Source organism: Homarus americanus, unplaced genomic scaffold, assembly GCF_018991925.1.
Source record: "Homarus americanus isolate GMGI-L3 unplaced genomic scaffold, GMGI_Hamer_2.0 scaffold41444, whole genome shotgun sequence".
NCBI classification, from domain to species: Eukaryota; Metazoa; Arthropoda; class Malacostraca; order Decapoda; family Nephropidae; genus Homarus; species Homarus americanus.
Window position 1 is genome coordinate 563,038 of NW_024753611.1, and position 17,073 is coordinate 580,110.

Genomic DNA, 17,073 nt, shown 5'->3' on the forward strand with positions numbered 1-17,073 from the left:
TTACCAGGATACAGCTTAAATTGATGATGGTTTAATATATCTAGAATAATAGGACGATTTACTTAAGAACGATTGTTTAACCTTCTACGGATAATAACCATTCCTTTGTATATCTATAACTTAAACTATCGTCCTCCAAAAGGTTAATGTCGTAGGTTAATGCCGTTCAAAAATAAATTAATATGGACACAGACCACCAAAACAAGCCTTAACACATCAGCTTATTCTGAATTCCTAAAAGTTGTCTCCTATTGAAACTTACAACCTAGTGAATGTGGAGACTTAATAACCCTGGCAGTTGAAATTCCACGAACAAACAAACCTATTAATTCAGGCAGGTAAGAGGTTAATTTGTCTTACACCGAAGTCATTTGCATTTGATTGAATGTTGGTTGGGAAAGGTCTACGAAACGGCTGATTTCATAAACAAAGGAAGTCCGCATATAGGAACACTTCATCCCCTCCCCCCCCTCCCTACCATCTACCCCGGGAGTTGAAAAAAAAAAGTCTACATCCTCAGCTAGTACAGGAGAGTTCGATAAAAAAAGGTTCACACACACACACACACACACACACACACACACTGTAATTTCCACTGGCCAGTCACTATTACACGCGTAAACTCCCCCAAAGTGTTATTTCTACTCTCCCAGTCAATATCAACCGTGTCATTTCCGCTCCCCGATCGTAACAATAACGACGTAAAACAAATTTTTCACGACAAGCGGAGTTAGACATCTGTTAATTTTCCAGGATTATTATTTAAAGGGGACGCTGCAAATAGAAATTAATGTTTCCTTGATGCACCCAAAAAATTCTGTAGTATTAAATAAAACTGAAATATGGTAAAAAAAAACAAAAAAACACATACGAGTATAATACAGGAATAAGGTTAATATTCGTACCTTGATCCAGCGGTGGTTGAGTGCTTCCTTCACGGTGATTCGTTCGTTGGGGTCAAATGTCAACATCCTACGGACCAGATCCTTGGCATGGTCACTGATACTCTCCCAGGTAGGCGTGTTGAGCTGAAGAAGGGGGGGGGGGGCCAAGATAGGTTAATTATTGATATACAAAAAAAAAATCATTCAAATAATTACATAGTTTTGAGAGAGAGAGAGAGAGAGAGAGAGAGAGAGAGAGAGAGAGAGAGAGTATTTCTTGCTGTTGAAGTTATTTCTCACAAAGAATCTTTTTCCCCTTATACTATGACACTTGCTGTGCTCTCCACTTCTCATTCACTCCCTCTCTATCTCTACCATAATTAGGAAATTCTCTCCCCAAGCATAACTTAAACAAATGTCTATCCAGTATTACCTTTGTAAGTTTCCTTCCCTTCGGTTTCCTCTAATTTTCCTCTCTTCTATACAATACCAATATATGAACCGCTTGTGTTTTCCTCTTATCTTACTAATCCCAAACTGAACTTCCACCCAAGACTAACATGTGAACCATTATCCTTCCATAAGTAATGAAATAATAAATCCTTGATCCTGAACGGTTATCCTTCAACGGGTAAAAGTTTCCTTTATGTTTGCACCCTGAAGAGCGGTTTGTTTTCTTTAGTAAGTTCACTAAAGAGTTTGTTTTAATGTGTAGAATGTAATGTCAGTTAAGGAAATGGGAAATAAGTGTCTTTGAATTTGCTTAAGAAGTGACAAGATACGCCTTGGCCCACGTATGCGCCTTCAGGTCCGACTAGTATGAACCACTCAGCGATACACCATCAAGTGTTGCAGCCCTTTGTGTTTGTTCCTACCATTTTCAGTAACACTTCCTAAGTAAATTCGGAGTCGTTTTATCCTCCCTCCTCCATCTGATTTACATTCTATGCATTAAGACAAACGATTTAGTGAAATTCCGGAAGAAAACAAACCATTACAATAGGTGCCAGCCTGGAAGCCTTCTGGTAAGTCTACAAAACTCTCTAAGATCAGTCTACGAGCTCACGTCCTTCCAGGTAATATAACTTAGTTTCCTACCCAAGACTTACCTATAAACTCCTATCCTTACAAGCATCAACAATCTATCAACCAACTTCCCCATTAATAAATCATCTAATCTATGGAATTCAAGTATATAAAAATGAAACTTGGCCGCCTAAAGTTCACCCCAATGACCTAAATGCACCACATAACACGTGAATAGGTAACGAGGTCACTTATCTATAGTTCTAAACTCAAACTTTATTATTAAGCAAACTTTCTTGTGTACTAATTTATAATATTGTTTTACTGGTGGCGGAGTTTAACCATTAAGAATTAAATAAAACTTTCCTTAAACACGACTACCTAAAAAATACAAATATTTAGTTGCTGACCTACCCAACACACACACACACACTGGTAAACAACTTTATATGGGAAATTATCTCATACAAACCTGCGTACAGATACTTACATGTAACTTAGCTTGACATATGGAGTCATAGAGCCGTTCTTTGGTGCCATAAAAGGGTAGAGTGCCGGATAGCAGTATGTGGAGGAGGACGCCGGCAGACCACACGTCCACAGGCTTGCCGTAAGGTTGTCGCTCCACCACCTCGGGACTCATGAAGTGTGGCGTCCCTATCCGACCTGTCATAGAAAATGGTCCCGTCAAAGAAAGTGGGAAAATGGTTGACTCAAGTAAAGTTCTCAAGGTGGGGACGATTTGTTACATCATGCCTTATTTTTATCTAGCTATTTGTCTTTGTAATTTCGAAGGATATATTTTCTTTTAAAATATATTCTTTGCGTTACCTGTAAATGGTTCAAAGTCAAATCATATTACCTGTTAACATGTAAAACTGATGACACCATTAGAGGTGGTATACACAATTATTCGGGGCATTGGTTATGGGCGGAGAAAAAAGTATATGTAATTTGTATGGGGAGTTAATGACGTGTGAAGTGATTCATATAGCCAGGCCATCACGCGGAGTGAGTCCGCTGAAGATCAATAACCACAGACTCCAGTGTCTTGACTTGTAATTTTATGTATTTATCATTTTCTATCTAAAAATGTTTTACTATATTCAGTACAATAGATTTATTTTACTCTTTTTTATTTATTTAAACATTTTTCTGCATATAAGAACCACCAACTAGAGATTGACCGATGAAGAGCGCCTCTTGAAAACGGTCACATAAAAACGGGGTTATGATTAGATGTCACACCCTGCATGAGATGAAAGTCTTGAACACGAAATGACCACCTTCAGAAAAGTTGAAGTGACATTAAGATAGGACATCCGGGTATTCTCCAGAGGTAGAAGGCATCAAAATAATGAACAGATGAGTGGTGACGGCAGAGGAAGTGACGATAATAAAATATATATATTGGTCATGTGTTTAACGTATATAACTCTCTCATATCCTGTACTTCTCAACGTTATAATGAAACTGAGACACATTTTGAGATTAATATTTAGAGAGTCATAGTTCACGTAATGGAGTCGTCACAAATGAAAAAAAAACACATTAACATTAACATATGAAATAACATACATAGCCTTAGGCAGTAGTAATTACTGTGGTGTCCTCTGTGGGAATAATATAATTACCCGTTTTTATCACCAGTTATTCTGATGTATCAAGGAAGATTACGCTTGTTCATACTAAACCGGGACTAAACACATTATATTACCTCAGATCACTGTTTAAAAATCATATACCATTATTAAAAAGAGTCAGTCACACCACTTCGCTAATATCAGTTTATTACAGGTATGTATCCTGAACATACCGGAATGTCTGTTACGTAATTCATGGAACAGTCAGTCGAGTACACCACCTCGCTTATTATACGCTACTACACCCCTCGACAACTTCCCCCGCTCCCTCACTCAGTCTCCCCTCAACACGAGAGCATATAGATACACCGTCATACACACTCTTGACTTAATTAATACACGTAAGGTTATCTGCTCGGGGATTGGCTGATAATTTCGACTAATAACCGCATGGTGTGACCTTTGCTTCCGGTCAAATAAACATTGTGAACTATGTATGTTCAAATTGACATCTGTACTGCCATATTCACATTCAAATAGACATTTATGAACTACGTTGACTTGTATGTACGTCTAAATAGATCCCATGAGCTGCAAGTATCACGGTGTATGTTCACGTAGATACTTGCACAGCGGGATATTCGTTCATGTAGTATAAACCTGCGCATCTCTCTATCTGACTTTCATCCATTCTCTCTCATTTACAAATCCATGTAAATGTTTAGAAAAAAATACGACAGACAAGCGATGAGCCAGCTCTCTCTCTCTCTCTCTCTTTTATACTCCCCTCGCTCAAAAATAGTTTCTCCCCTACTCACTCTCGTTCCCCTATCCCAGCCCTCTCACTTCTCGTGCCTCTCAGCATTGTTTCCCCTTGGCCCCCCTCTGCCCTCTCATCTTCCTCTCCCTGCCTCCCATCCTCCCTCTTCCTGCCTTCCAACCTCCTTTCCCCACTTCCCTTTCCTTCAAATTTCCTGTTTCCATCCCATTCTTCATTGCCTCTCACCCTACACACCCTTCCAATCTATTCTTTCCATCTCTATTACTCCCACCACTCACCATTCCATCTACTAACTCTTCACAAACATCCTTCTCATTGCCTGACTTCTTTCGTCCTATCTACGTTATCCCTTTCTTTCTTTTTCCCTAACTCCATTTTCTTTACCTTTACCTCTCCGTCTATACCTGTTGTATTAGGATTACCTGATGACCTCACAGCCTTGCAAATAACCTGATAGAATGAATCCACAACAAACACCTTTATTTACTGCATCAGGCATCTCACCTCACCCACGCCTATACTACACCACTCTATACCACTACACACACGTACAGTAGGACAGTCGTTCATACACTCGTGGGTTTACCAGAATCTCACCACAGAGGGAAGGTGATATTGTCATTCCGTTTTCAAGTACAAATACAACACTTTATTAAGCCACACGTCTAATACTGCCTCCTCAGAAGTGACCCTGTCTATAACGCTTAAATAACTGTATTTCTTTAATAACACTTGGTGGTGTCTTGTCCTCAGACGTAACCTAGATTTATCTTGAGGCTATTTCGCGCTTCTATTGCCTCAAATTATAACAGAAATGTATTTTATTATTATTATTATCATTACGTGTGTGTGTGTATGTGTGTGTTTGTTTGTTAAATACCTGCTTATTTATTAATAATTAAAATTAAACTAATGAAAATATTAACCGAAATAGATACATCTAAATAATAGCAGTGTTCTTTTGAGAAATTAAGTGATAACCTTAGAGATGGGATTGGAATGAAGTTAAATATATTGTATTTATATTGTCTATATATTTTACTTACTTGGAAGTTACCTGGGTTATATATATATATATATATATATATATATATATATATATATATATATATATATATATATATATATATATATATATATATATATGTGTTGATGAAACATATGTAATAACATTACTACTATAATACTAACAAAATTACAAACCTGTTAACCGTTATACTATATATATCTTAGTTGCTTGAAGAAACTTCATCGCTAGTATATATATATATATAAACACCCAGCACACACACAGACGCACGCACTCCACATGAAGAAACACCAACACTCATACGGTTACCCAGCAGTATACTGTATGTATGCAACTATACATACGTAACAAGCAAACAGTGCATGGCATACATATATAGTATACCCCAGCAAGAAGCAAGGAAGATGACATGCACAGGTATCATGGCAAGCAAAAAATCAGGTGAGTCATGCAAAGCGGGTCAAACAATCAAGCAATAAATGGTGTCATGATGGCAGTGATTGCTTGTGAAGTCACGCTTGTATGTACTTAACAAATACTGAACAGTATTCCAAAAATAACTCCTGGTGAATAAGATTATGTAAGACAAAACCATGTGTTGTATGCATGTTATTTTAAATACAATTAAATACAGTTCCATTTTAAATTTATTATGGGATATAAACAAGAAGAAGGAAGTAAAAATAAATAACATAATATTTCTTGTGGGGGGAAGGAAGGTCGATCCGTGGGATGAAAAAAAACTGTCCTGATATTTATTCAGAGAAAACGTAACTGAACGGTGCTATGTGCGGAGGGGGACCATTGCATTATTTAGGTCCTACGGAGGTCGAAAAGTCTGCCTTCGTCGAATCGTTAATACTATCAAATGTTTCATATACTTAACAACTATGCTTTCGTCTGTTTAATTAGTCTTAACTAGAAATACTGTGTTAATATATTAAATTAATTATCATTATAAAAAGTATACAGGTTTAAATATTCGACTCTTGGCATTAAAAACATTATAAAAATATTTTATCGATTTAATTTTCCTATGCATGAGCGTTAATGTATCAAATGAATAATTAAATATTTACATTTATCCAAATCATAGTTAATAATTTCACAGTGAAAGTATGGCCACTCTCCGTAGCACCTAATCAATGTAAACATCTAAATACAGATTGTCAAAAAATCACTCCTTGGTGACCTCCTTATCCCAGTTACCCAGCGAGCCTCTAATTGAATGACTGAATAAGTCTAACTAATAAGAGCCCACGAGCCAATGACATTGTCTGTGATTGGTTGAGTGATTCCATTCAAGCAATAACAGACCACAACAGATGGGGGGCTGTAGGTGATTGGCTAAATTTATTCAATGAATCAGTTATCTTCCCCGTAACAAGAGGTAAAAGCCGTGACTGGTTGGTTGGCTCAATCTATGCAACCAATAGAAGCCCCCACTAACCTGTGATGCTAAGGCAGGGGGGCTTTAACTGGCTTACTGAATTTCTCCAACCAATTAGAGTACCCAGCCCCAGTGACGAAAGGGAGGGGGGCTGTGATTGGTTCGTTAAATTTAAAAAACAAAAAAACAAATCACAGTCCGCCTTCCTGTGACTGGACTACCGCAGGGCTGGGAGTGACTCCATGACTTTACCCAGCCAATGACAGCCCTCGCCCCAGCCACGAGTGGATATGGGTCTATGATTGTCTTGCTGATTTTATTCAACCAATCAGAACCCACGATTTAGCTAATTAGGGGAAAGGGGATGTAACTGGCTGCTTAAATTTATCCACTCACTATGAACAAATTCTAAATGATTTTATCCAACCAATCATAATCCGTGTCCCAGTGACCAACCGGATGGGCCTCAAACTTACTGGCTGCATTATTTCAACCAATCAGAGCCCGTTTCTCTATAACCGGAGGGAAGGGGGCTGTGATTGGTTGGTTGAATGTTTAATCAATCAATCACAACCCACATTCCGCTGAAAAGATGGGAGGAGAGCGGTGACTGATTGGTTAAATTTATCCGGATTATGACAGCCCGTCCTTAAATGCCAAGACTGGGATTGGCTGGCTGAAATCATCCAGCCAATAAGAACACCGACTGGCTGAATTCATCCACCCAATAGGAATGCGATTATTATACATGAATTTATCCAGCCAATAAGAGCACCTACTGGATGAAAATAACCAGCCAATGAGAACCCAGACCAGAGAAGGGGTTGTTATTCAAGGAGAGATTTTTTGAGACAAACTCTAGTGGTAGAGGTACAATGGAAAGAGAACACGACGCTATGTTACCAGGATACACAATATTTACCCAACTGAGAGGGAGAGACACTTGACACTGAAAGATAGAGATTTGGTGGTCAATGAGGGGGGCCATGTACGGAGGGGAACGGGAGGAGAGGGATGGCTAGTAATGGGAATAGAGTGGAGTGAGATGTGGTGGTGGTGGTAGTGAGGCCGAGATGGTGGTAGTTGTGATGGTGATGACGATACTAATATAAACGATAATAATAACCACAGCGAGGATAAAATAATATGTGATGTAGCTGCGAGGCAATGGTGAACCTGGTGGTGGTACTGATGCTGGTGATAGTGGTGGTGGTGGTACTGATGTTGGTGATAGTGGTGGTAATGGTTAGGGACGGAGTTGGTGATACATTACGTTACGCTGGTGTTGTCAAGGACACAGATGGTGAGAGTAATGGTGTAAAGCTGGTGAAACTTTGAAAACAGGTGGTGAGTGATGGTGTAACGCTGGTGTTGTCATGAACAAGGTGGTGACGAGGGCAGTACTCATAACCTTTAAAACTGGCGTGAACAGCTCACTACTGTGGTACCTGGAGAGGAGGGTGAGGACACGGGGGGCACACTACCCACTTACCCATGTGATGCAGTGAGTTATGGCATCATTCTCTGGAGTCACTTTATATATATGCCTGTGTACACCGTAAGTTAAATTGCATAAAAGTTTTAACCTTCAAAATAAAAATAAAAACCCTGATATAGCAGTACCGTGTTTATAAAAATCGAAGAACTTGCTGCCTACAAAGTTTACAAACCACACACGTGACATCACCAATCCCGCATCATCTCTGATAGCGTTAAAAATCAATGTTTAAGTCACGTTGAGAATCAGCATATGAACCGAGTTAACCAGAGTGACATTACCCTCGGTATGTTGACACACACTTAAAGCACAGACAACAACCAAACAATCCCTTTTTTTAAGCAACAGTTCAGAGTTCAAGGTTATTAACTCCATCTGTTACTGCTAGTGTCCTCGAGCTTGTGAGTAACCTGGTCAAGGGCAATCTTACTATAATACAAAGAAGCCTTGAACGCACGCATTCACACACACCAGGTGAAGCGTTTAATAATTCACACAGATAAATTATCCTAATATTAAGGATCTGTGGTCCAAATTTAATAATTAACTGCCTTAACAATGCCCTCGACTCTATGGTATCATTATGACAAATAATTATTAAATTATCAAAACTTCACACTCTAGGGCCTAAAGTATTAAGTTTTGATAATTAATTCTGCTAATGAATATGAGGAAAACTTAATAACATGAATTTCAACTTGTTGCCCACAGAGCCTTAACATTAAACTAATGACCAGGTAGAAATAATGAGGATATCCGTCGTCACCAACTATGAGTGTGTACAACAATTACTGTGAGCAGCCGGCCGTCTGGTTAGTTCAAGAAATTATTAACATTAGAAGCAATAAGTGATACATTAACAACCACCACCTCTGACAATTGGTTCAATAGCCCATTTGATCTATGACGTCAGTTGCGCTGAGTAATCAATGAACAAATGTATCTAGATAAATATTTTATGACCCATGACGTCAGAAGGGCCATATATCCAATCACCTGTGGTATCAATGACGTCAAAAAATGTCACATGTTTCCAAATATCGTGTTGCTGCCAGACACATGGTACTGCCCACACTTTAACTTATATAATAAATGCTACAATAGACGTCACCTCCCTAAGCGCCTCACAGACAGAACACAACAATAATACCAATCTCCAATCACCAACCTGCGGAGTGACAACCCAGGTAAAAATATATGTTTATCAGAAGTAAACATAAACATTACTGATATATGGTGATGACTTCTACTGTATAAGAATTACACTTAAACATTGTATATGTAAATGATGATATGTAGATTTGGGTGATAAACATTAGCATAGTTTACGATGTTTAAATAAATAGAAGATGTACGGTTACTGCATGCTCCATGGAGGGGGGTGAGGACATATGCTGTGATGAAGACAGCTGTTTGTATAAGACGATAAAGCCACGAGAGTTATGCACACGGCAGCTGGGACTTTAGTTAAAAATAAAATAAATAATCTAATCCACTTTTTTCCTTACTAATCTGTAGATCTGAAAAAAATAAATGTTTTTAATCTATAATAAAAATTAGTATATAGCCAAGAGCGAAGGATTTTATATAAGAAAACATCATAGTCCTACACACACACATTAGCAGGGATGGAATATAAGGGAAAAAAATATCAGAATCCTATATAAACTTGAACAATCCTAAACTGAACGCTTTTACGATACTAGAGAACATTACACACACGTCAAACACACATACTTATATCTATCATGAAAAAAACAATAGTACTCAACAGGGTATTTGATTTACAGTAAACACATGGGAATAATGAAGACTGAAAAGGTTATTGATACTTTTACTTTTATGATTTATTAGCAATTGTTACTTAATCTGCAACTAGAGAACAAGTCTGCAGCTGTCTGTCTTGTAGTACATGTATTTGATGTACTCAATAGAAGTTATCAACAACGTAATTCATCTTTATTGGGTAGAAATATTACAAACATGCATAAATAGTAAAGTCCGGCAAATAATACAAATACCATTAACCTTTTCAGTCATTATTTCTCTCTATAGTTCCATATAATGAAACACACTTAATACTCTACATCAACTATACACAAAACATAAGCACATCACGATAGACATACAACATGGATTAAATATAGAGAAAAGGAAACAAATATCCTGATTATATTTTCAAACATAAAATATTTATATAAAATTAATTACCCTTAATAATATACAGTACATCACGTAAGAGATGACTAACAAACAAACATACACAAATGCTTTTTTACTCAACTTAACTTAATCTAACCTAACGCTAATCTACCCTAACCTTAATCTAACCTAACACCTCCCCCCCCCCCAGTAAGGGTTAATTATCAGGTCATCATATTTTTTTAGTAAAATCACTGATCACAAACTTCTGGACCATTGATAAAAAGTGCACAATTATTTTTCAAGTACAAAAAAATCCCTTTTTTGATACAAGGACAAAAAATCACGTTCTTTCTGTAAAAAAAAATAAATAAATTTCCCAGTGTATCAACAAAAGTAAATGGTCATAATGTTCCCCCTTGTCCAAATACAGCATTGGAAACTAATCCCATTCCATAAAACATAAAAGTGTAAATATATCCCGTTTTTTCAGATTAAAACTATTGAAAATTCCCCCCTTCCATTAAAAAAAAATGCAAAAATACCACTGAAAAAATCCCAATCCACTGACAGATACGTCACGAATTTCCCAGTCATTGTAACTCGATAATACCTCCCACTGTCAGAAAAAAAACAGAGGCTTTCCCGCGACACACACGAGTATAAAGCTCTCCAACGAAGGTCAGATACCACCCATCACCCACACTCCACTGCCACCTAATGTTGTAAAAGTGATCCTTCCTCACAAAAAACTAATACATTAAAAACAGCAAAAACTAGTCAATAGAAAAAGACTCTTATCCAATATATCAACAACGTCGAAACGGTAAAGAATTAATTATTACAACCCCTCGAGTCTTCAATTGGCTGGTCATCTCTAAGCAGCTCCCAACGCATACAAAACCATTCAGAGCTCTACAGTGGCCAGACGATGTCATCCAAGTATTATAAAGACCAGACCCAAAGGTCCTTAAAATCCGCTAAAGACCAAGAGACCTGAATCATTACATCTTTACTGGTATTATTAAGGCAAAGAGAAACATTCTTATTTGCGTGTACTACGATCTTATGTCTTCTGATTTGCAGGTCGATATGTGAGGATTGATGACGTCTGACGATGACACACACACACACACACACACACACACACACACACACACACACACTCAAATTTTACCCTCCTGAACGTGATATAATTACTTTATGAATTTAATAAATATGATAATCCATTTCCAAATGCTACAAAATCATAATTAACATAATGGCCATTTAAGCTACAGGCTGTCGCTATATCCGGTATTAATAATGTGATGAATCTATTAGTTAATGTTAGTAGCACATCACACAAACACATCAGCTAAATATTTCTATGTACTTTTTGTAGCTGTTGGACACTATGATGGGGATATGCCTTATGTATGTGTGGCCAAGTTTAGTCAGTCCAATGCTTTGTTTTTTCCGAGTTGATTGCTTGAATTTTTTCCGACAATTTAACTTTTGGGGGGTGGGGGGTGGGGGTGTAAGTGCAGCTTAACACATAACCAAAACCAAATCTTGAACAGCCTGTTTATTTTATCCTAATGTATTTTGTATAGAAATAACCTATAACATTTAAAACATAGCTACAATGCACACACACACACACACACACACACACACACACACACACACACACACACACACACACACACACACACACACACACACACACACACACACACACACACACACACACACACACTCGAAATACAATATACACCCTTTCAAAGATATGCATCTCGTCCCCAGTCGTATGCACTTAATATAAACCACTCACTCGGGAAACACTCAGGGTACATTCAAGTACCACAGGTGACCTACATCAGGTGACTGAATAGGCCTAGGTTAATTAGACCTTTAAAAAATCCCTCTCACACGAAAATCATATATCAGTCAGGTCTGTGAAGTTGACTATATTCATCCCCAAAACAATTTAACAAATGATACACTCACGGTAATATCTCCTCCATACACAACCGATACACTCGAAGAACAATGATCATGCACTTAATTCACGATACACATTAAATTAATAAGTTCTTTCATAATACACTTCATATCATTAAGTTCATTCATATTACTCTTAAAAATCCTTGTGTTCTTGAGATACACTTACAACAAACTCAATATACACTCAAAACACACACTATTAAGTAGATACACTCGAGATACACTCAAGATAACACCAGAACCAAGATATACACTAACGATACGCTCAAAATATAAGACCAATAATATTACAGAGATTGAATCACAAGACACTGAAAATGCACTAAATGCAAATATCATAAAGACACACTCACGAACAACACTTAAGAGGGCAGATTATTTATAGAATGCACTCAAGGGGCATTAATGAGTATGCACACGTAACACATGCAGTTTAAGAGACCATTCGGGGGAACACTCCAGAGAAATAGACTCACTGAACACTTATGATACACTCAAGACAAACTCAAGGGAAGTGAGACACTTACAACATTCTGAAGCCATGAGATACACTGAAAAGACACAACAGGACAGTTAATATACAGTCAATGTGGGATAGTTGAGATACAGTCAAGAACCACTCACACCACTGACTGGATTCACCATACACTCACCAGCCAAGAACACACACTCACCAGCCAAGAACACACTCACCAGCCAAGAAAACACACTCACCAGACCATAAGACATTCATAATACTCAAAACGTATTCACACAAAAACCTGTCAAGCAATATATATATAAACACATACATGAACATTTCTAAGTATAAAAAAAAAATATTCCTATAATAAAATTCAAATGTCCTGCAGTAAATATAACACTTATTGGCTATAATGTGTTTTCTTATTCTATTTCATTATATAATTATGTACAGTAATGGTATATCGCCCGATACGTAACTCTACCCCGTAAGAATAGTTTGCCAAATATGTATTTACACACGGTACGTTATTTTAGTTAAATTAGGTGTGTAAAGGTCAGGCGTAGGTTCGGGTAAGTTAGTGTGATTTTGATTACGTTAGGGTAGGGTAGGGTAGGGTAGGGTAGGGTAGGGGTTGGGAAGGGTAGGGGGGTAGGGTAGGGGTAGGGTAGGGAGGGAGGTGATGGGAGGGGAGGGGAGGGGTAGGTAGGGGTAGGGGTAGGGGTAGGGGGAGGGTAGGGGAAGGGAGGCAGTGGGGGTAGGGTAGGGTAGGGTAGGGTAGGGTAGGGTACTTTAATTTGGCATAACTTATAAAGATCTGTCACTATCTCTAAAGCACGTATAAACACTTCCATTTGACTATAATTATGAAAAATATACATTAAATATTTCCCTGCCATTATCTTCATTACACGAACGTCCGAGAATCCGACTCCATAACATTCAAATGAACATCACGAAGGACCAAAGTCGGCGGCTGAAGTCCATCTGATCCCCTATTTTTATTGACTTAATTTACTTTTCAAATGGTCATGAACAGACGCTGCCATGGCACACCGATTGCGAGTTATTTACATTATTATTCGAACCATGATGTGGTGGCATATCTTTTATTTCCCTTGTCTGAAATTAATCGTCGCTTAACCGAGCCTAATCTCCACTTGGGCGAAGCTTATCGTCTCTTGCCTGAAACTAATCGTCACTTGCCCGACACAATATTCAACTTATTTCAGCTTCAAGACCAGTACTAGCTATCAGGCAACACTCATATGTAATTACCTCATTGTCAAGCTATAAACTTAAAATACCTGTACTCCCTTGGTCATGGAAGGTAAGTGTTTAACTCGGTTCGGTTAGGTTAGGTTAAGTTGGATTATATTAGGTTAATTTAGGTCTGAGAGGGCTTCAGTAGGATGTATTGTATAAAGTTCTGTTAAGTGTGAGGTTTATTTTGATTAGGTTATGTTGCTAGATTATATATAACTCTAAAGGTTAGGTTAGTTTCGTTAGGTTAAGTTTGATTTGGGTAGTTTGATTAGGTTAAGATAGGTTAGAGTCAGTGAAGCTAGATTTGGATGAGATGTGTGTGTGTGTGTGTGTGTGTGTGTGTGTGTGTGTGTGTGTGTGTGTGTGTGTGTGTGTGTGTGTGTGTGTGTGTGTGTGTGTGTGTGTGAATAAGATATATCAACTTTACAAATAACGTTTTAAAAGTTTACAGCGCTTACGTCTACCAACGAAATGAATTCACGATGTTAATTGTCATCTTGGAAAAAGTATATCAGATTGCCCATTCTCATAATATTTAACAACAGGTACAATAATTCTGCACCTTTTATCCTGACGGGGGAGGACCTGTACACCCCAGGTCATCTACAATAGTTTTCCTGTCTACGATGCTTCCATAACTCTCCTGAGAAACCACAACACGAGACTCTACAGATCTTATCGGAATTAAATTATAAGTAAACGCTATACTGTTATGTACTGTACTAAATCCAATATTCCAACACACACCCACCCACCCACCCACCACACACCTACCAACCCACCCAACACACACCCAGCCACCCACCCACCCACCCACCCACCCATAATGATACATCGGAGCAAAACACAATCATACGTTCCATATATCATACCAAGACTGTGCCTTTACCGTAAGAGAGTATAAGAGCATAAAGAATTATCTCTATATCATACAATCTATGACCACCTCACCTCGTGTCAGTTATCACCCTTGAAAACCCAGGACAAAAGGGGTAATTTACTTTATTCCATCTCCCTTTAAAACAGGAAAAAAAGGTTGATGTATCTTATTTCATCTCCCTTTAAAAAACATGACAAAAGAGGAAATCTACCTTATTTCATCTCCCTTAATAATAAAAGGTCCAAAAAATTAACACATTGTCTCCCTTAAAAAAAGGGGCACTGTATTATACCTTTCCCATTCTCCCTTATAAAAAACCTAAGAAAAAAAAAAGAAGAGCTGTAGCTAATCTCAGAACAAAGGAGTAAAACACTGTACCGCAAAACAATACGACAAAAAAATACAACTATTCTAGAACAAATATACAACACATCCCAGGTCACAGGGAAATAAATTTATCCCAGAACAAAAATATATCACAATCCCAGAACACAAACTTAAAAATCTTGCCCCAGAACTAAAAGTTATCGCACCTCCTCAGCCCATGATAACAGGCCAAGAGGATATCGTATTCAATCCTACAACAAAGGATATCGTACTCAACCCTACCACAAAGGATACTGTACTCAACCCTACCACAAAGGATACTGTACTCAATCCTACCACTAAGGATACTGTACTCAACCCTACAAAGGATATTCAACCTACCACAAGGATACTGTACTCAACCTACAACAAAGATACTGTACTCAACCCTACCACTAGGATACTGTACTCACCCTACCCAGGATACTGTACTCAACCCTACCACAAAGGATACTGTACTCAACCCCTACAAAGGATACTGTACTCAATTCTACCACAAACAGTAGAGCCTCAGAATCCTACTTCCCATAACACTCCAAAAAGACGAAAGGAAAATCACATCCTACGAGCTGCAAATACCAGAAGAAAAGGAATAAAGTCCCCAATCCTTCCTATGGTACTTAGTCAAGAGGGTTCTTATCCTATCCTACCCAATCGGTCTCTGGCACCCAATCCCCCCAAAAAAAGATCGAATCCTATTATAATTGTCTTAAACTCGTAAAACAAAAGGATTATCGTACCTACTGCTATCGTATTTTGTCCGGTACTGGATACTAAAAATGGAATCTTCACTACTTAGTTATCGTGAGCTAATTCAAACTATCGTAAGCTCACAACCAGAATAAATTAAATTAGAACAGGTGGTCCTGGGCTATCGTAATAACAAACAAGGAAAAAACTAAAGGAGAGTATTGTAACTGCCTACCGTAAATACACTATACCGTAACAACAGCCAAAACTGATATCATATGATCATCGTACTATACCTCCTGTGCTATACCCTAACTAAACACACAATATTCCTTCAACAAAACAAAACTAATGAGGTATCGTAACTACTCCATTATTCTGACATAAAATCTACCTACCGTAAACACACTATACAGTACCACCACAACAACATTAACAACAACAACAACAACAAGAAATAAGTTAAGTGGCCGCGTACCTCCATTGACGAGCTCTCCGTCTTGCAGTTGGATGGCCACCCCGAAACCTCCCAGCTTGACGGGGGCGCTGTTCTCCTTACAGGCCAGCAGGACGCAGTGAGGTTTGATATCTCGGTGGATGATGTCGTTCTCGTGGCAGTACAACAGCGCCTCCAGGATCTGACGCATGTAGTGGCTGCAGAGAAGAGAAGGAGTGATCAGTTTGTAGTGATGTTGGATAAATAAGTGTGTGTGTGTGTGTGTGTGTGTGTGTGTGTGTGCGAGAGAGAGAGAGACTAGCCTCCAGGGTCAGATCACACAGTACCTGGAGATAGAAGGGTAGAAAGAGGCAATAGGTTCGTGCAAGACGATTTAGAAGAAAAACAGGAAAATTATCTGCTTGAGGGGCGACTAATGGCCTCACGTCAGGTGGAGCCAGAGCACGAGAGAGAGAGAGAGAGAGAGGTGGGGAGAAAAAGTGAGGAGAGAGTAGGATAAAGGAGAACTAGATAATGGAGATTGAAATTCTAAAAAAAGTAAATGGGGGAATAAGGGAATAGGAGACAGATGATAAAAGAGACAAGGGGAGAGTAAGAACAATAAACACTATTCTCACCGTGATTTAAT

At 38.3% G+C, this 17,073-nt stretch overlaps 1 protein-coding gene across 1 annotated transcript in view; it reads right to left on the reverse strand.

Moving 5' to 3' along the window:
• LOC121855393 (peripheral plasma membrane protein CASK-like) overlaps positions 1-17,073 on the reverse strand; it is a 63,896-nt gene that overhangs the window by 11,002 nt on the left and 35,821 nt on the right. The window contains exons 5-8 of the mRNA XM_042350286.1: positions 16,467-16,642; positions 12,851-12,874; positions 2,401-2,576; positions 906-1,028 (exon numbers count right to left, since the gene is read on the reverse strand). Of these exons, the coding sequence (XP_042206220.1) occupies positions 906-1,028; positions 2,401-2,576; positions 12,851-12,874; positions 16,467-16,642 (499 nt within the window). The remainder of the gene's footprint in view (positions 1-905; positions 1,029-2,400; positions 2,577-12,850; positions 12,875-16,466; positions 16,643-17,073) is intronic.